The following is a 13,683-nucleotide window of genomic DNA, read 5'->3' on the forward strand; positions in this document are numbered from 1 at the left end:
ATAAAAATTTGTGTTCATTTTCATCAATCAGTACATACCTTGCGTATAACTATTACCAAGTACTATCTCTAATCAATCAAAAGAAAATTTTCAATTTTCTTTGTGCATATTAATCAATGAGGGGGCCCAATTCTTTCAGTAATAGATAATATACTCTTGACTGCTTTCTTTAACCTAATTAAGGACAATGCAAAAGGATATGAGAAAGTTACTACTATCACAGTGTCTAAAGTTCCTTTTGCAACATGTTTTAGTCATGAAACCAAATTCACTTTGATAAACAGCCTTCCCTTAATACGGAAAGCCCTTTGAAAATCGGAAAAGCCACTGACTTTTCCTAAAAGTCATTACGCAACAGAGAGAACGAAAGGAACCAATCGACCATTCAGCCCAAGCCAACACTAATGCCTCAATATAATATCGACACATGGTCTAAAAACACGAAACTCATGTTTCAATACCTCATCCCCGCTCATAAGACTTCCACGTATTGCTTCACGTTTCACTTTCGTGGAAAATGACCTTACAAAGAGGGTTATTTCACATGCCATTTTTATTGGCCAGAAAAGAAAATATTATTGTGAATGATGATGTGATATTTTGAGTAAAGCTTATGGCTAGTGGCTCAAAGGCTTTCTTTGAATCCTGACCCGCAGGGCCAGGCTTAGAGACTAAGAGACGCCCATATAATCTCTCTTCCCAAATTTTTTGGCCAATTTGAACCTCAAACCCCCCTCTATGATTTCTCATTCTGTTGGGCCCACTTCAATAATCATCCACTAAGATTATAATATCTGATCACCTCCTCTTCCTGTTTCTCTGTCTATGTTTTTCCATCTATTTTCAGTAACAAAGCTCTCCTCTTCTTGTCTACTGTATAATTTGCCTATCATTAACAACCCTTTTGTTTCTGGACTACTTGTAATTTCCTCAATTGGGTTTCTTAATCTTTACTTTCCCTCAACTGGGTCAATCCCATTTTCGCACGAAACTTAATGTCGTAAGAGTATATAATTGCATCATTTACACACTTGGATTTTTAGGGAGGCGTTTTTTCAAACACTCGATGGCCTCTATTAGGTCTCTTTCTTTTATGGTTGAAACAAAAGCTGATAGTTACGTGGTGCTGTTTAGTAAAAATCAGTATCGACCCAGTTCATCATTTTCTGCATTTAGGCCAAAAAAGTCGCCAATTTTTGCTTTTTTAAATAATTCAGTATCTGGGTTCTCTTTTCGCTCTAATAAAAGCGGGCATTTGTTAAAGGTTAAGCATGTGAAAGCGACAGGAGCAGGATTCGTGGAAGATGAAAGTGGTAATGAACCAGAGGATTCGCTTCAAGCTACCATCGAAAAGAGCAAGAAAGTTCTTGCTATGCAAAAACAACTACTTCAACAGGTCTTTTCCTTTTCTTCCTTTTCGTTTTTATTAAAATACACAAATCTTTTTTTGATGGTGAAATGATTAGGGGATTCAATGAAATGAGTGGCTTCTATATTCTATATTTATACCTTGCACGGATCACTATTTAGTGTACACTGCAATTGTCTTATCTATAAGCATGAGCATGGTGGTGGAAGCTTGAGTCTAATCATCTCAAATTTCGTGCTTCCAAGTGTGCTAAAAAGTTTTAAAACTTTACTTTGCAGTATTCGTGATCTATTTATTTCTTCGCTTCAAAGAATCAAATTTTATCTTTTGTAAATTATGGTCTCGAGAGATGACTAAATTCTGTCATACATGAGAATTTTGAAGTGGACTAAATATTGTGATATCTTGGTTTCTGTAGATTTCTGAAAGAAGGAAATTGGTGTCATCTATAAAAAGTGACATTGCTAATTCAGAAGAAGATGAAGTTTCCTATGAAGAGAGGGAGAACTCTTTTTCCGATTTGGATTTCACTTCAACCAGTAGTAGCAATGTAGTTGAAAACCAAAATGGCATCATTCCTTCAAGCAGCGGCGACCACTCAACTGCAAATGAGGCACCAAAACTTCAATCTTCTGCTGCTAACAGAGGTCCTGATGCAGGTGGAAAGGAATCTGAAAACAGGTTGTCTCCTGAAAAGGAATCTATTGATATAGATTCCTCGAAACTGTTGAAAGGCACTGACACGCAATCAACTTGGTCCGATGAACTGCCATCTTTTCTTTCACGTACTGCTGTAATTTCCAGCCCAAAGGAGGAACGGCACGAAAAAGATTTGGATCAAGTACAGCAAATTGACAGTGAGCCAATTGAACCTAAAACTGAAGAAGCAAAACCCCCTCCATTGGCTGGTGCAAATGTCATGAACGTTATATTGGTAGCTGCAGAATGTGGTCCATGGTCTAAGACTGGTATGTAGTATGTACCCTTAATGTGGCATGACAAAGGCATTCACATGAAAGATTTTCTTTCTTGATGTGCTTGTCCAAAATAAAAGATAGTAGGAATTTTCTTTTTAATTCAGAATGAGTGTAGTAGAATTATATTAGTAATAAAAATAAAAGATAGTAGGAATTTTCTTTTTAATTCAGAAGAAAGGAATGTCATACAAGTCACTTGATAAAATGTGGAGATAATAAGAATAAATTATTGATGTTTTTCTTCTAGGACAAACATAAGTTGTACAGTTCTTTTACATGTAGTGCACTGTTAATAAATTTCTTTCATATTACTTACTAACACTCGTATTAATGATTTTTGTTTATGGGATTGCTACGAAGATCATTAAATTTCACATTAACCAAATTTTGAGTAATTGGAAAACTAAAATAAAATCATTTCCTTGTTCAAGAAGCTGCTTGACTTAGGGTATTAATGGTCTGAACTCTTTAGAGAATCGGTCACTAGGCTGTGTTTGACAACCACCTCATGTGCATAAGTGGACACTACCGAATCATTGCACAACATGCTGGATCTCTTACATTAATCAAGTTAATCAAGATATTTCTAGCTCTTTTCACTATTGAAAGTTCAGTGTTTGTCTGTCTCTTGTTATTATTTATGAGGTTGACTATGAGTTAGGAGAATACTTCGTGCATGTCGACATTCAAGCTTGTATGCTCATACCTGTATGTATCCTTTCGTATGTGACCTAAATATTGATGTATAAAGAGTTTTTATAGGTGGGCTTGGAGATGTTGCTGGGGCTTTACCGAAGGCTTTGGCTCGGCGTGGACACAGAGTCATGGTAACGTTGTTTGTATTTTAACATGATAAGCGGAAGGGAGATTTTTCTGAAATTTTCCCTTTGCAAATATAGTTAAATACATGAATTGGGAAATTTTGGAAATTATAGATTGTGCGTTATGCTGCACTCACGGTTAGGATGTATGTTGTAGCCAATCTGGCTTTGCTAAGAATTGCTCTATGTATTATTTATAAAAGACAACATAGATGTTTTATCTGTATAACTTAGATTTTTAAGACTGACGAGGATTCATGACTGTCTTGCTCTTTATTTCACCTACTTTTGTTTTGGATTAAGAATGATCATGCTTTCTTATTTTTTGCATTTCTTTGGTTCTCTTCTTAGGTCGTGGCACCACATTATGGCAATTATGCAGAGCCTCAAGATACTGGAATCCGGAAAAGGTATAGGGTGGATCGCCAGGTATGCATTGGATGCTGCTAACTTTGAATTATTGACTATCTGATTCTTTATTTATAATAGGATGTCCCAAAGCAATTGTTTAAACATTCTATGGTCTGCAGGATATCGAAGTGGCATATTTCCAGGCGTATATTGATGGTGTGGATTTTGTTTTCCTTGACAGTCCTTTGTTTCGCCATCTAGGAAATAACATATATGGAGGAGGTCGGGAGGTGAGAAATTCCTTCATTGACAGTCCTTTGTTTTGCCTGGTTGAACATATTTCCAATTAAGAGCTACATTGTAGTATTCGTTAAACAGTGACTTGAAGCCTGTAACCTAGTTCTTTATTCTTCTAGAAACTTTATCTTTCTTTTTGAAGTCTCATATTGTGTGATGTTGATTGGCTAAAAAGTTCCCCTTGTCTGTTGTAGATTAGTTAGCTTCATTGAGCTCTGTTTGCTGTCTTCTTTCTATATAAAGTATTTATCTAATAAGAATGGACATAATTATGATTCAATTTGAATTACCATTTGTAAGCATCTTGATTCTTACACATCTAGTTTTGTGGTACAGGATATTTTGAAACGCATGGTATTGTTTTGCAAGGCAGCTATTGAGGTAAAATTCTATAGTAGGCATAAAAATTATAATTTGTGAAATTGAAAGAGTGCCCTTTTGGTGGATTCCAACTTGAGACATCCAATTAAGCCTACAGATTATAATTTTGGTCACAAACTCACCATCAAATAAACAATTTGTTTTGGTAGCCTGTATGTCCTTATAATTCTAGCTTCACTATGGTCGTACTCATACAGTGGATTTCAGAGATGAGCCTCATCTATACTGATTCTTTTTAGGTATTTTAGCATTTACATAGAAATCATCTTTTTCCATTAGAGTAGAAACTGATATTAAAAGTGCTTGTCAGTGAAACAGTGACAATTCAAGGGAACCAAGTCCTTCCTGTTCGTATCTGAGCAGTGGTTCATTGATGTTATACTGATATGTCTGTCATTCTTTCAAGTCTCAAGCTAGAATGATGTTATATAAGCTTATGCTAGTTAACCATTACATGATGTGGGATGTGGTTTACAAAGTCCCAGTCAGGTAAAAGTACAATGGCAGTAAGTTCCCAGTTGGTATATGGATATTTACATGCACCATTGATAAACTTGTGCTTGGTAACTGGTAGTACACTCTGATCCATGTTCCATTCTTCTTTCTTCTCTTTTTCTGTGACTGTCTCCGAGCTAACTAACTGGTTGAATATAGTTTCTCTGTTATCTTATGTGCTAAAGTGTCATAACGTAGAAAATCTGATATCTGCAGATACCTTGGTATGTTCCATGTGGTGGTGTCTGCTATGGGGATGGAAATTTGGTTTTCATTGCAAATGATTGGCACACTGCACTGCTCCCAGTGTATCTGAAGGCATACTATCGAGACAATGGTTTAATGCAGTATACGAGATCCCTGCTCGTTATTCACAACATAGCTCATCAGGTTTATTCTAATTTCATTTCAATCTGCTTGATATAGTTGCATGTCTATTCTCACAACGTCTGCCTATGAATATCTGTTACTCTAATAAGAATTCAGAAAATTGTCATTTTTCATCAGCTTATATTAATTAATGCTGTATCCAGGGTCGGGGGCCTGTATCGGATTTCGTCTATACAGATCTGCCAGGACATTACTTGGACCTTTTCAAATTGTATGACCCTGTTGGAGGTGAGCACTTCAATATTTTTGCTGCTGGATTAAAAACAGCTGACCGTGTGGTCACTGTCAGTCGAGGATATTCCTGGGAGCTTAAAACTGCTGAAGGTGGTTGGGGACTGCACAATATTATAAATGAAGTTGACTGGAAATTAAGCGGCATCGTGAATGGGATTGATACAAAAGAGTGGAGCCCAATGTATGATATCCATCTAACTTCAGATGGTTACACTAACTACTCCCTGGACACTCTGCGTACTGGCAAGCCCCAGTGCAAGGCAGCCTTACAAAGGGAGCTTGGATTGCCGGTCCGTGATGATGTCCCAGTGATAGGTTTCATTGGAAGGCTTGATCACCAAAAAGGTGTAGACCTCATAGCTGAAGCAATTCCATGGATGATGGGTCAGGACGTGCAATTAGTCATGTTGGGCACTGGCAGACCAGATTTGGAAGAGATGCTGAGGAACTTTGAGAGAAAGCATCATGACAAAGTCCGAGGGTGGGTGGGCTTTTCTGTGAAAACCGCTCACCGGATAACTGCTGGTGCAGACGTTTTACTCATGCCATCTAGATTTGAGCCTTGTGGATTGAACCAGCTCTATGCTATGAAGTATGGGACAATTCCCGTTGTTCATGCAGTTGGAGGGTTAAGAGAAACTGTGCAGCCTTTTGATCCATTCAGTGAGTCAGGGCTTGGATGGACGTTTGATGGTGCGTCTGCAGGTAAGCTGATACACGCATTAGGAAACTGCTTATTGACTTTCCGAGAGTACAAAAAGAGTTGGGAAGGACTCCAGAGACGAGGGATGATGCAAGACCTCAGTTGGGATCATGCTGCTCAATTGTACGAGGAAGTACTTGTTGCTGCCAAGTACCAATGGTGAGACTTAGGGCTGAATGTCTACAATTTTGCCTTTTACCTATCTCTGAGTAGGCAGATACATTTAGAGCTCACTCATATAAGAGTGAATGTTTCCGTTATAGTGTGTTGGCAATGGTTCATGGATTAATATGTAAAAAGTTTCTTTTTTTGTTTGTTTTCTTTTCTTCGCTCTGTTATTCTTTTCGAGGCTAGATAAGGAAGCCCACGTATTTCACTGCTACGATTACACAGGCTTGCAATGTTCTACTGGCACCTTTTTTATGTAATTAGTGGTCATTAGACATTACAATGAGAAATTCAACACCATGTAATAGAAGGAAAAAAAACACAAAAACAACTAAAGCTGATGATTTGTTTTATTGCTTGTGTGGATCAAACTGGACAACGGATATGACATACTCCAAGAAATCAAATCAGAGAACCCCACAACTCTCAGAAAACCAACAAAGGAAGAAGGAAAATATCTCCCTGGATTTTCGAAAAATGTGGGGATATGGAACTATGACAACATCGCAACACAAACATTGAAAATCTTATCGAGACAAATGTTACTAGGTTTCTAACTTCTAAGAAGCTTTATATATAGGAAAGTCTTCTTCCCCGATCAACTTGGAGATAGGAACGAGTTGAGAATAGCCCTGCAAAGCCCTTTGATAGGCAACCTTCAACAGCACAAGGAGACTTTGCCGAGCCTAATGGACTATTGTGTCTAACTACTTCCATACAATCATCACCAGAACTCCCCGGGGGATTTTCTTCCTGGTTTACCGGTCTAGCAACTTGTCTGCTTCTCTTGGATATGTGATTGTGGTCTGTTAATTCAGGGATATGAGCATCTGAAGACTCCATTTCATCTTGTTCTATGCCAGATGACTTCCTCTTCAAACCCGGAAAAATTTTCAATCCTGCAAAAATATCTCAGAGCTTATTCTCTGCTGTGTATAAAGTCCGGAAATTGTGAACAATGGGACTCAGTTAAAACTCTTTGCAGTAAGTTCATATACCAGGAAGAGAGTCCTCATATCCACAAGATTGGGATTCTGAATCACCACAGCTACAAAATAAGCCGGGATTTTCCTTAGATCCTGATACTCTGCAAGAAAAATGATAGTTCAGCATACCAGCTGACTGAAATGCAATGAAACACAAGCAGAAAACATGACGGCAGCCAAGTTGGAGCTCCAAAGAAGGTTAGAACGTTTACGTTCTGTTTCAGTAAATAGAACTCTAAAAATGCACAAAATTTAAAACAAAGGGAATCTCATCACAAACCACTCACTTAATGTTTCTCTTTAATTTCTCTTCAACAGGAGAAAATAGTAAAAGAAAAACTCTTTAAAAAATTTGTATCCATTTTCATAATATTATGGATAGAAATAATTAATAGATAAAAAGGACCTTCTCTTTGATGTCTCTAACGAAGAGAATTTCTGAGATTCACTTAATTAAAGAAAGATGAAGTTTTTCAATGAAGAGAGGCTCAATCATTGAATAGAGGTTCTCTTCAATGAAGAGAAGTTCTCTTTACCATTAAGCAAACAACATATATGGTTTCTGGTTACTATCGTGCAAGAATTTAACAATTAAAGAATTTGCCAATCAGTGAATGAGCTTGATTTTGGCCTTAGCTTTTTTTTTTTTTTTTTCCCTCTAATTCAACATATAAGGTTAACACAATATGAGCAACATTAGAAGCTTGAACAGAGATATTGCCGACTATCACACTTTCAAGGAGACTTTTTAGAGAGAGAAAAGATGTTTGGAGATGGCTAGCAATCAGAATTCCTTCCTCAATATTCACCTCTAAGGCACTCATCAAAATAAGTTTGATGAGTTACAAAGACTTGATAATGGAAGAAATAATTTCAAGATCTTAGTATACTGAATGAACAGATGTGCTTCCCAAGGGAGACCCATCAACCACTTGTGATTAACATAACCTTGAAAAAGCCATTACATCAAAACATACTAAGGTGTGATTACAATAACAATAACTATTTCCGTGTTTATAATTTGTATACTATTTCCATTATTACAATTTGTAGACATAAACAATAAAAAATTCAGAACAAATAAGCAATAGCAAAAGAAAATGAATATCTTGAGAATTCCAAGAAATGAAACCTGTACATATGCTCCACGAAGTCATCTATAAGGACAGGCCAAGCACCTGCAGATATAATTAACGGTTATTATCCTTTCATGATGCCAAGTGCTTCAAAATAACAGACCACTACACGAATTAGTGAAAGGTAACAATTCACTACCTTAACTTATTTAAAATAACAGTTTACTACATTTCTGTCACTGTTGTTATTCCAACAATGATGTCACACTGACGTCATATGGGCAAAATTTTATTTTCATCAAATGAAACCCAAATTTGGTAATTAAGTCCTAGGATTATTATCCTTTCACTACGGCAAGTATTGCGAAATAACAAACCACTGCATTAATTATGGAAAAGTAACACTTAACCATGTTAACTTTTTAAAAATAACAATTTACTACATTTCTATCAATTTACAATTGATCATGCAACCTGTTGCAAGGGCAATACTGTCATTTAATTATCATTGTAAATTCAAGCGGCAATTACAATATTGTTTTGCACCAAGACCAGGGTAACATTGTAAATTCGCATGGAATTAATTTGTATCATTTTCTTTTTATTTTATGAGTTATTCATTAAGGGCATAATTGGTATTTTATAAGTCAACCAACAGTTGACTAACGGAAGTGCCAACAAATGTAGCAAACTGTTATTGTTAAAAATTCAATGTAGTGAAGTGTCATTTTTCAGTAACTTGTGTAGTGGTTTGTTATTTCGCAATACTTGGTGTAGTTAAACGATAATTGCTCTATAATTACTAGGACTAAGCATAACTTAATGATAATGATAAGCAGCAGAAAAGCCAATAGAGAAATTCTAAAATCAAACTAATGCCCAAAAAAAAAAGAAAAAAGAAAAAAATCAATCGTGTTATATATGTAAAATGCAAGATTTCTCTCACGACCTCCTAAGGTGGGACCATTGGATGAAAAACATGAAGCTAATCCTGAATCCTGAATCTTCAGCAACCTAAATAAGTATGGGTTCACAAGCAATAATACCTTCAGGATCATACCCTTCCAAATTTTCATGTACACACCGGCTGAATGCTAAAACTTGCTGCCAAGTATCCTCAGAGATGTTATGTCGCTGATTTCTCTGAACAGAATTCCAATGATTAGATGCCTTGGGAAAAATAAGGAAAAACCAGAGATATCTAGAAGTTAAATTGAGATGTAGTATGCTTCCCTATGTATAAGCGCAGGACATGCTACAACAAGATCTATCAATTATGAGCAATTTCTTTTGAAACCTTCAGCCAAAAGTTCCTTGAAAGCAATTAAAAAAGAACCCAACAATTCTGAGCACTTTATAGATGGAAATAGCAAACAAACTACTCTTGATGCAACAAAATTAAATTGTTAATTACGTTATACAAGAAGATGCAATCCGCTTTTATCATACTAAGTTACCTCTTATCACACAATGTTACCTATTATAATACTAAGTTACCCATCAATGCTTCTATGTCATCTAGCACGCCTAAATTCTCACGATCTTGATCCTAGTGACTTTCCATATCGTACAAAGAACAAGTGAGAGAAAGAGGGAGAAATGAATTCCAATATGGATGCACGTAAATCGGTTGGAAAATCATAAAAGAATTTAAGTTGTGAAGCAACGATTTTATGTCTTAACCCAAGAAGCACAGTAAAATGTAGGAATAAAAATTCAAACTGAATACAAAAGCCTAATACTCTTATTTCTAATCGCCTTCAGCAGTGGTGAAGGAGCACTGATCATGCAGGCTACTTATAAAAATAGAACGATGACATAAATCCAGCATTAGAAGCTTAGTGTCAGCCATACCTCAACAAAGTCACACCATTGGTTAAGTAACCGAAATCTCCCAGCTAAGACTAATCTCCAGGCAGTGACCGCTCTGCTTACGGCTGTAAATCATTTCAAAGGAAAGAAAGGGTCAACAAGATCCAAAAGTATTTAGTACAAAACATAAATAAGTGGAACATATATCTGAAATTGCAGCTCTATGGACAAATTGGTAAAGTTACAATCTCAACTCTAAGTGTATGAGAAAACCTTTATTTCTTTTTCATTTTTATTTTTATTTTTGGCTCATAAACAAAATAAGTATATTAGATGTACGAAATAAAACTTACTTATATTCTTTTGACCATTTTCACAGCACATGAAGAAAACAAAATCATAGAAGCGCGAAAATTCAGAAAAGTCACCCTGCAGAAGTAGATATGTCAAAGTTAAAACAATAATACATCAATCATGGAATACAGGACCCATATAACAGTAGACCAACAAAAAGGAGATGTCAAAGCATGACAATGTTTATCAAATGAAAATTTATGACTGAGAAAATAACAAAATCTCATCAGTTAAATGAATTGAAAGACATGAACTCTCACCATCAAGTCTAGCTGTGACATGAGCTTGAATAGTTCATCAAAAACAAAAATCCTGTCAAACAAACAAATAAAGCATTAAAAACATTTAAATGATGCAATAATTGATAGTATACTATCACAAATTAGATATTTGACCACGCAGAATAACAAAGGAATTCAGACCTACATGCAAATGACCATTGTACATAGTCAAGATACTAAAGCAGGTCAGGACCACGGCACAACTTGAAAGATAATGAAAAATTCAGACAGTTTCATGAAAAACCAGGCGTAGCTTGTGTACACCTACCTTATATGTACAGTTGACTCAACCAAGTTAAATAGCTCAGCCAATGCCTCCCTGGAAAATTTGGCCTTTGGGGATTCATTGTCTTCTCTATAACTGTCCTCTATACAAACATCTGCATTTTGAGATTTAATTTCTGCAATATAAGTTCAAAGAATCAGCTAAATGACAACTTCTTTCTCATCAACAAGTACAAAACAATGAATGGCAGCTGCTAAACAGTTTAACACACAGTAACAATTAATTCAACAATCTTTAATTTAACAGCATATAAAAAAGTGCCTTCTATTCTCTTTTTCCAAAAAAGTCTTTGACAATCAAAAGCGCGGGCTTTTGCAAAGATACATAACCATCCACTCCCTCGTACATTCCAATACAAAACTAATTTAAATCAACGATTGACAACTGCTACAAAATGTAACACATAATACCACATCATAATTTCTAAAATCTCTACATTAAATAAACCATCTCAAATTCTATTTATTTCTTTTCAGAAAAAGTCATAAACAATCAAAAGCACGGGATTTAGGAAACTATACACAACAACCCACTATCCCTCATACATTTCCCTACAAAACCAAAATAAATCAGCAATAATTTCAAACCCAAAACCCTAGTCCTCCATATACCTCAATGCCCCCCCCCCCCCCCCCCAAAGAGAAAAAAAAAAACTACAAGCGGGATTGGAATAAAAAGCTCAAGTTCCTCAACAGCTCATCAAAACTAAATTTGCACAGCCACTGAGCAACCCAATAGATAAAACCCCTAAAGTTATCTAAAGAAAACACAAGATCAAATCCTTCACCCATCAAACTCCCAGACACAGACACCCACATCAAAAATGCATAAAAATGAAAACTTTACATCAAATAATCAAAATTTTCCAAGTAAAAAATTAGAAGCGTGATTCGAATCAAGAAACAAGAATAAGATAATCTGTAAAATCCCAATTCAAAAATAAAAAGTAGGTGAAATTTTGTAATTTACCGCAAAACCGTCGGTAAATCTCGAAGATATCAAGAGGATTAGAAAGGGAAGGTGATTTCATGGATTCTGGGTTATCGGAGCCGAGACCCAGCTAGGCTTTACACTTCTTTAACGCCTATCTAAGAAGGATCAAAGTGAGTGTGTGTCTTACGCAATATGAGCTTCAGAGTTTGTTTGTACATTTACGGGGCTATGAGAGCGAGAAAAATGGACCAATGGAGTCTCTCACTGTGTGTGTTATTTTACTCGGATCGAACCGGCTGATGGGCCGGGTTTTTTTTAATCCTAAAAGGATAGTGAGTTGTCAACTTTGTCACTGCATAACACTTCGAACTATTTTGGTAATACCGTAATTTTAAAACAAATGTTATTAATTGTAATATAAGAATAATTAGTTGTGAAGAGAAATAATTAAGTATTTGGTAAAATTTATTTTTAAAAAATTATTAGTTTTAAAAACAGTTGTATGTGTTTAATAAATTTTACTGTTAAATTGTTGTAAAAATATGAATGACTAAATTAGATGTAATATTGAATAAAATTTATTTATAAACATATATTGCACATATAATAATTGATAATTAAAATTAATATTTTTTATTATTAATTATATATTTTATTTTATTATTTCAAAATAATTGGTAATAATAATAATCTTTTCAAAATTAATAATTTTGTTTCCTAATTAATAAGGATAATTTAGACTTTTATAAGATATATGAGAATATATAAGAAATTGTATTGAACATGAGAGTAATTCTTAAAATTAGATTTTAAGATCTACTATTCGCTATTTTTCACAATTTACTATAGAATGGGGTGATTTTACCCAAAAAAAATTAAAATTTTTTTTTTTACCAAACACCAAAATTAGTTTTTAACTTTTCAAAACTACCTTTGAACCTTCCAAAAATAATTCCAAATCAACTTTTAGTAATAGAAAAGAGTGATGATACAGTCACAAACTCTTATATAAACTTATCTTGTATAAACTGATGTGGCATTAATTCATTAATTGAATGAAAATATAAAATAATATAAATAAATCATGTGGGCCAAGAAATATTTAATTCAACCAATGAATTAATACCACATACCCATAATAGTGGCGGAGGTAATATTGTACTTTATTATGTTACTAGTTAGTTCGAATTAAAACTAGATTTGATTCATTTTAAAAAATCAACAAAAAAATGGATCGATTTAATAAATTACGAACTAGTTCTTTTCAGTTGATTGAATGGGTTTAATTTGGGGTTGGCCTTCAATTAAGAGTTTAGATTTTACATTATTTAAAAAATTCAAGAAAAGCTCAAATTATAATGAGAACAGGGTATCCAAATTTCTCACTCAAATATTTCTTCCCGCACTTGAAAAATTATAAATATTATAATGATAAATACGTTAGCAAGACACTAGCATTTCGCCAACGAGAATTGACCCAAAAAGAAGAAGAAGAAGAAGAGCATCAAATGAAAATGAAAATGGCCTAAAAGGAATAGCTATTAATAAATTCTTTGGTTTGTGAATTCTGCGATTCATGTCAATTTCGGTCTTCATTGTGCACGGTGATAAGAACACGATCATAATTCTCAATATCATCATCATCATCGTTTGAGCTTATAATGTTTTTGCCAATTGAGTCCAAATCACAAGATAAGCTCATCCAGCCCTGTCGGTGATGAGTTCAGTTAAGTCAAGGCGAGCATGTGGTTGATTTAATATGTCGCATC

At 34.9% G+C, this 13,683-nt stretch overlaps 2 protein-coding genes across 2 annotated transcripts; one reads left to right on the forward strand and one right to left on the reverse strand.

Annotated features, from left to right (window-relative positions):
* Window positions 1-578: 578 nt before the first annotated feature.
* Window positions 579-6,584, forward strand: LOC18038692 (granule-bound starch synthase 2, chloroplastic/amyloplastic). Its single transcript, XM_006431102.2, has 8 exons — window positions 579-1,396; window positions 1,788-2,337; window positions 3,109-3,173; window positions 3,519-3,596; window positions 3,698-3,808; window positions 4,152-4,196; window positions 4,908-5,081; window positions 5,225-6,584. Exons 1-8 carry the CDS (start codon window positions 1,067-1,069, stop codon window positions 6,179-6,181), a joined length of 2,310 nt encoding a protein of 769 aa, XP_006431165.1. The 5' UTR covers window positions 579-1,066; the 3' UTR covers window positions 6,182-6,584.
* Window positions 6,514-12,145, reverse strand: LOC18038334. Its single transcript, XM_006431101.2, has 9 exons — window positions 11,951-12,145; window positions 10,964-11,096; window positions 10,675-10,726; window positions 10,414-10,489; window positions 10,103-10,185; window positions 9,295-9,391; window positions 8,305-8,350; window positions 7,185-7,273; window positions 6,514-7,085 (listed from the first exon to the last, which is right to left on the reverse strand). Exons 1-9 carry the CDS (start codon window positions 12,009-12,011, stop codon window positions 6,757-6,759), a joined length of 966 nt encoding a protein of 321 aa, XP_006431164.1. The 5' UTR covers window positions 12,012-12,145; the 3' UTR covers window positions 6,514-6,756.
* Between the last annotated feature and the right edge of the window lie 1,538 nt (window positions 12,146-13,683).

This window comes from Citrus clementina, unplaced genomic scaffold (genome assembly GCF_000493195.1).
Source record: "Citrus clementina cultivar Clemenules unplaced genomic scaffold, Citrus_clementina_v1.0 scaffold_6, whole genome shotgun sequence".
Taxonomy (NCBI): Eukaryota; Viridiplantae; Streptophyta; class Magnoliopsida; order Sapindales; family Rutaceae; genus Citrus; species Citrus x clementina.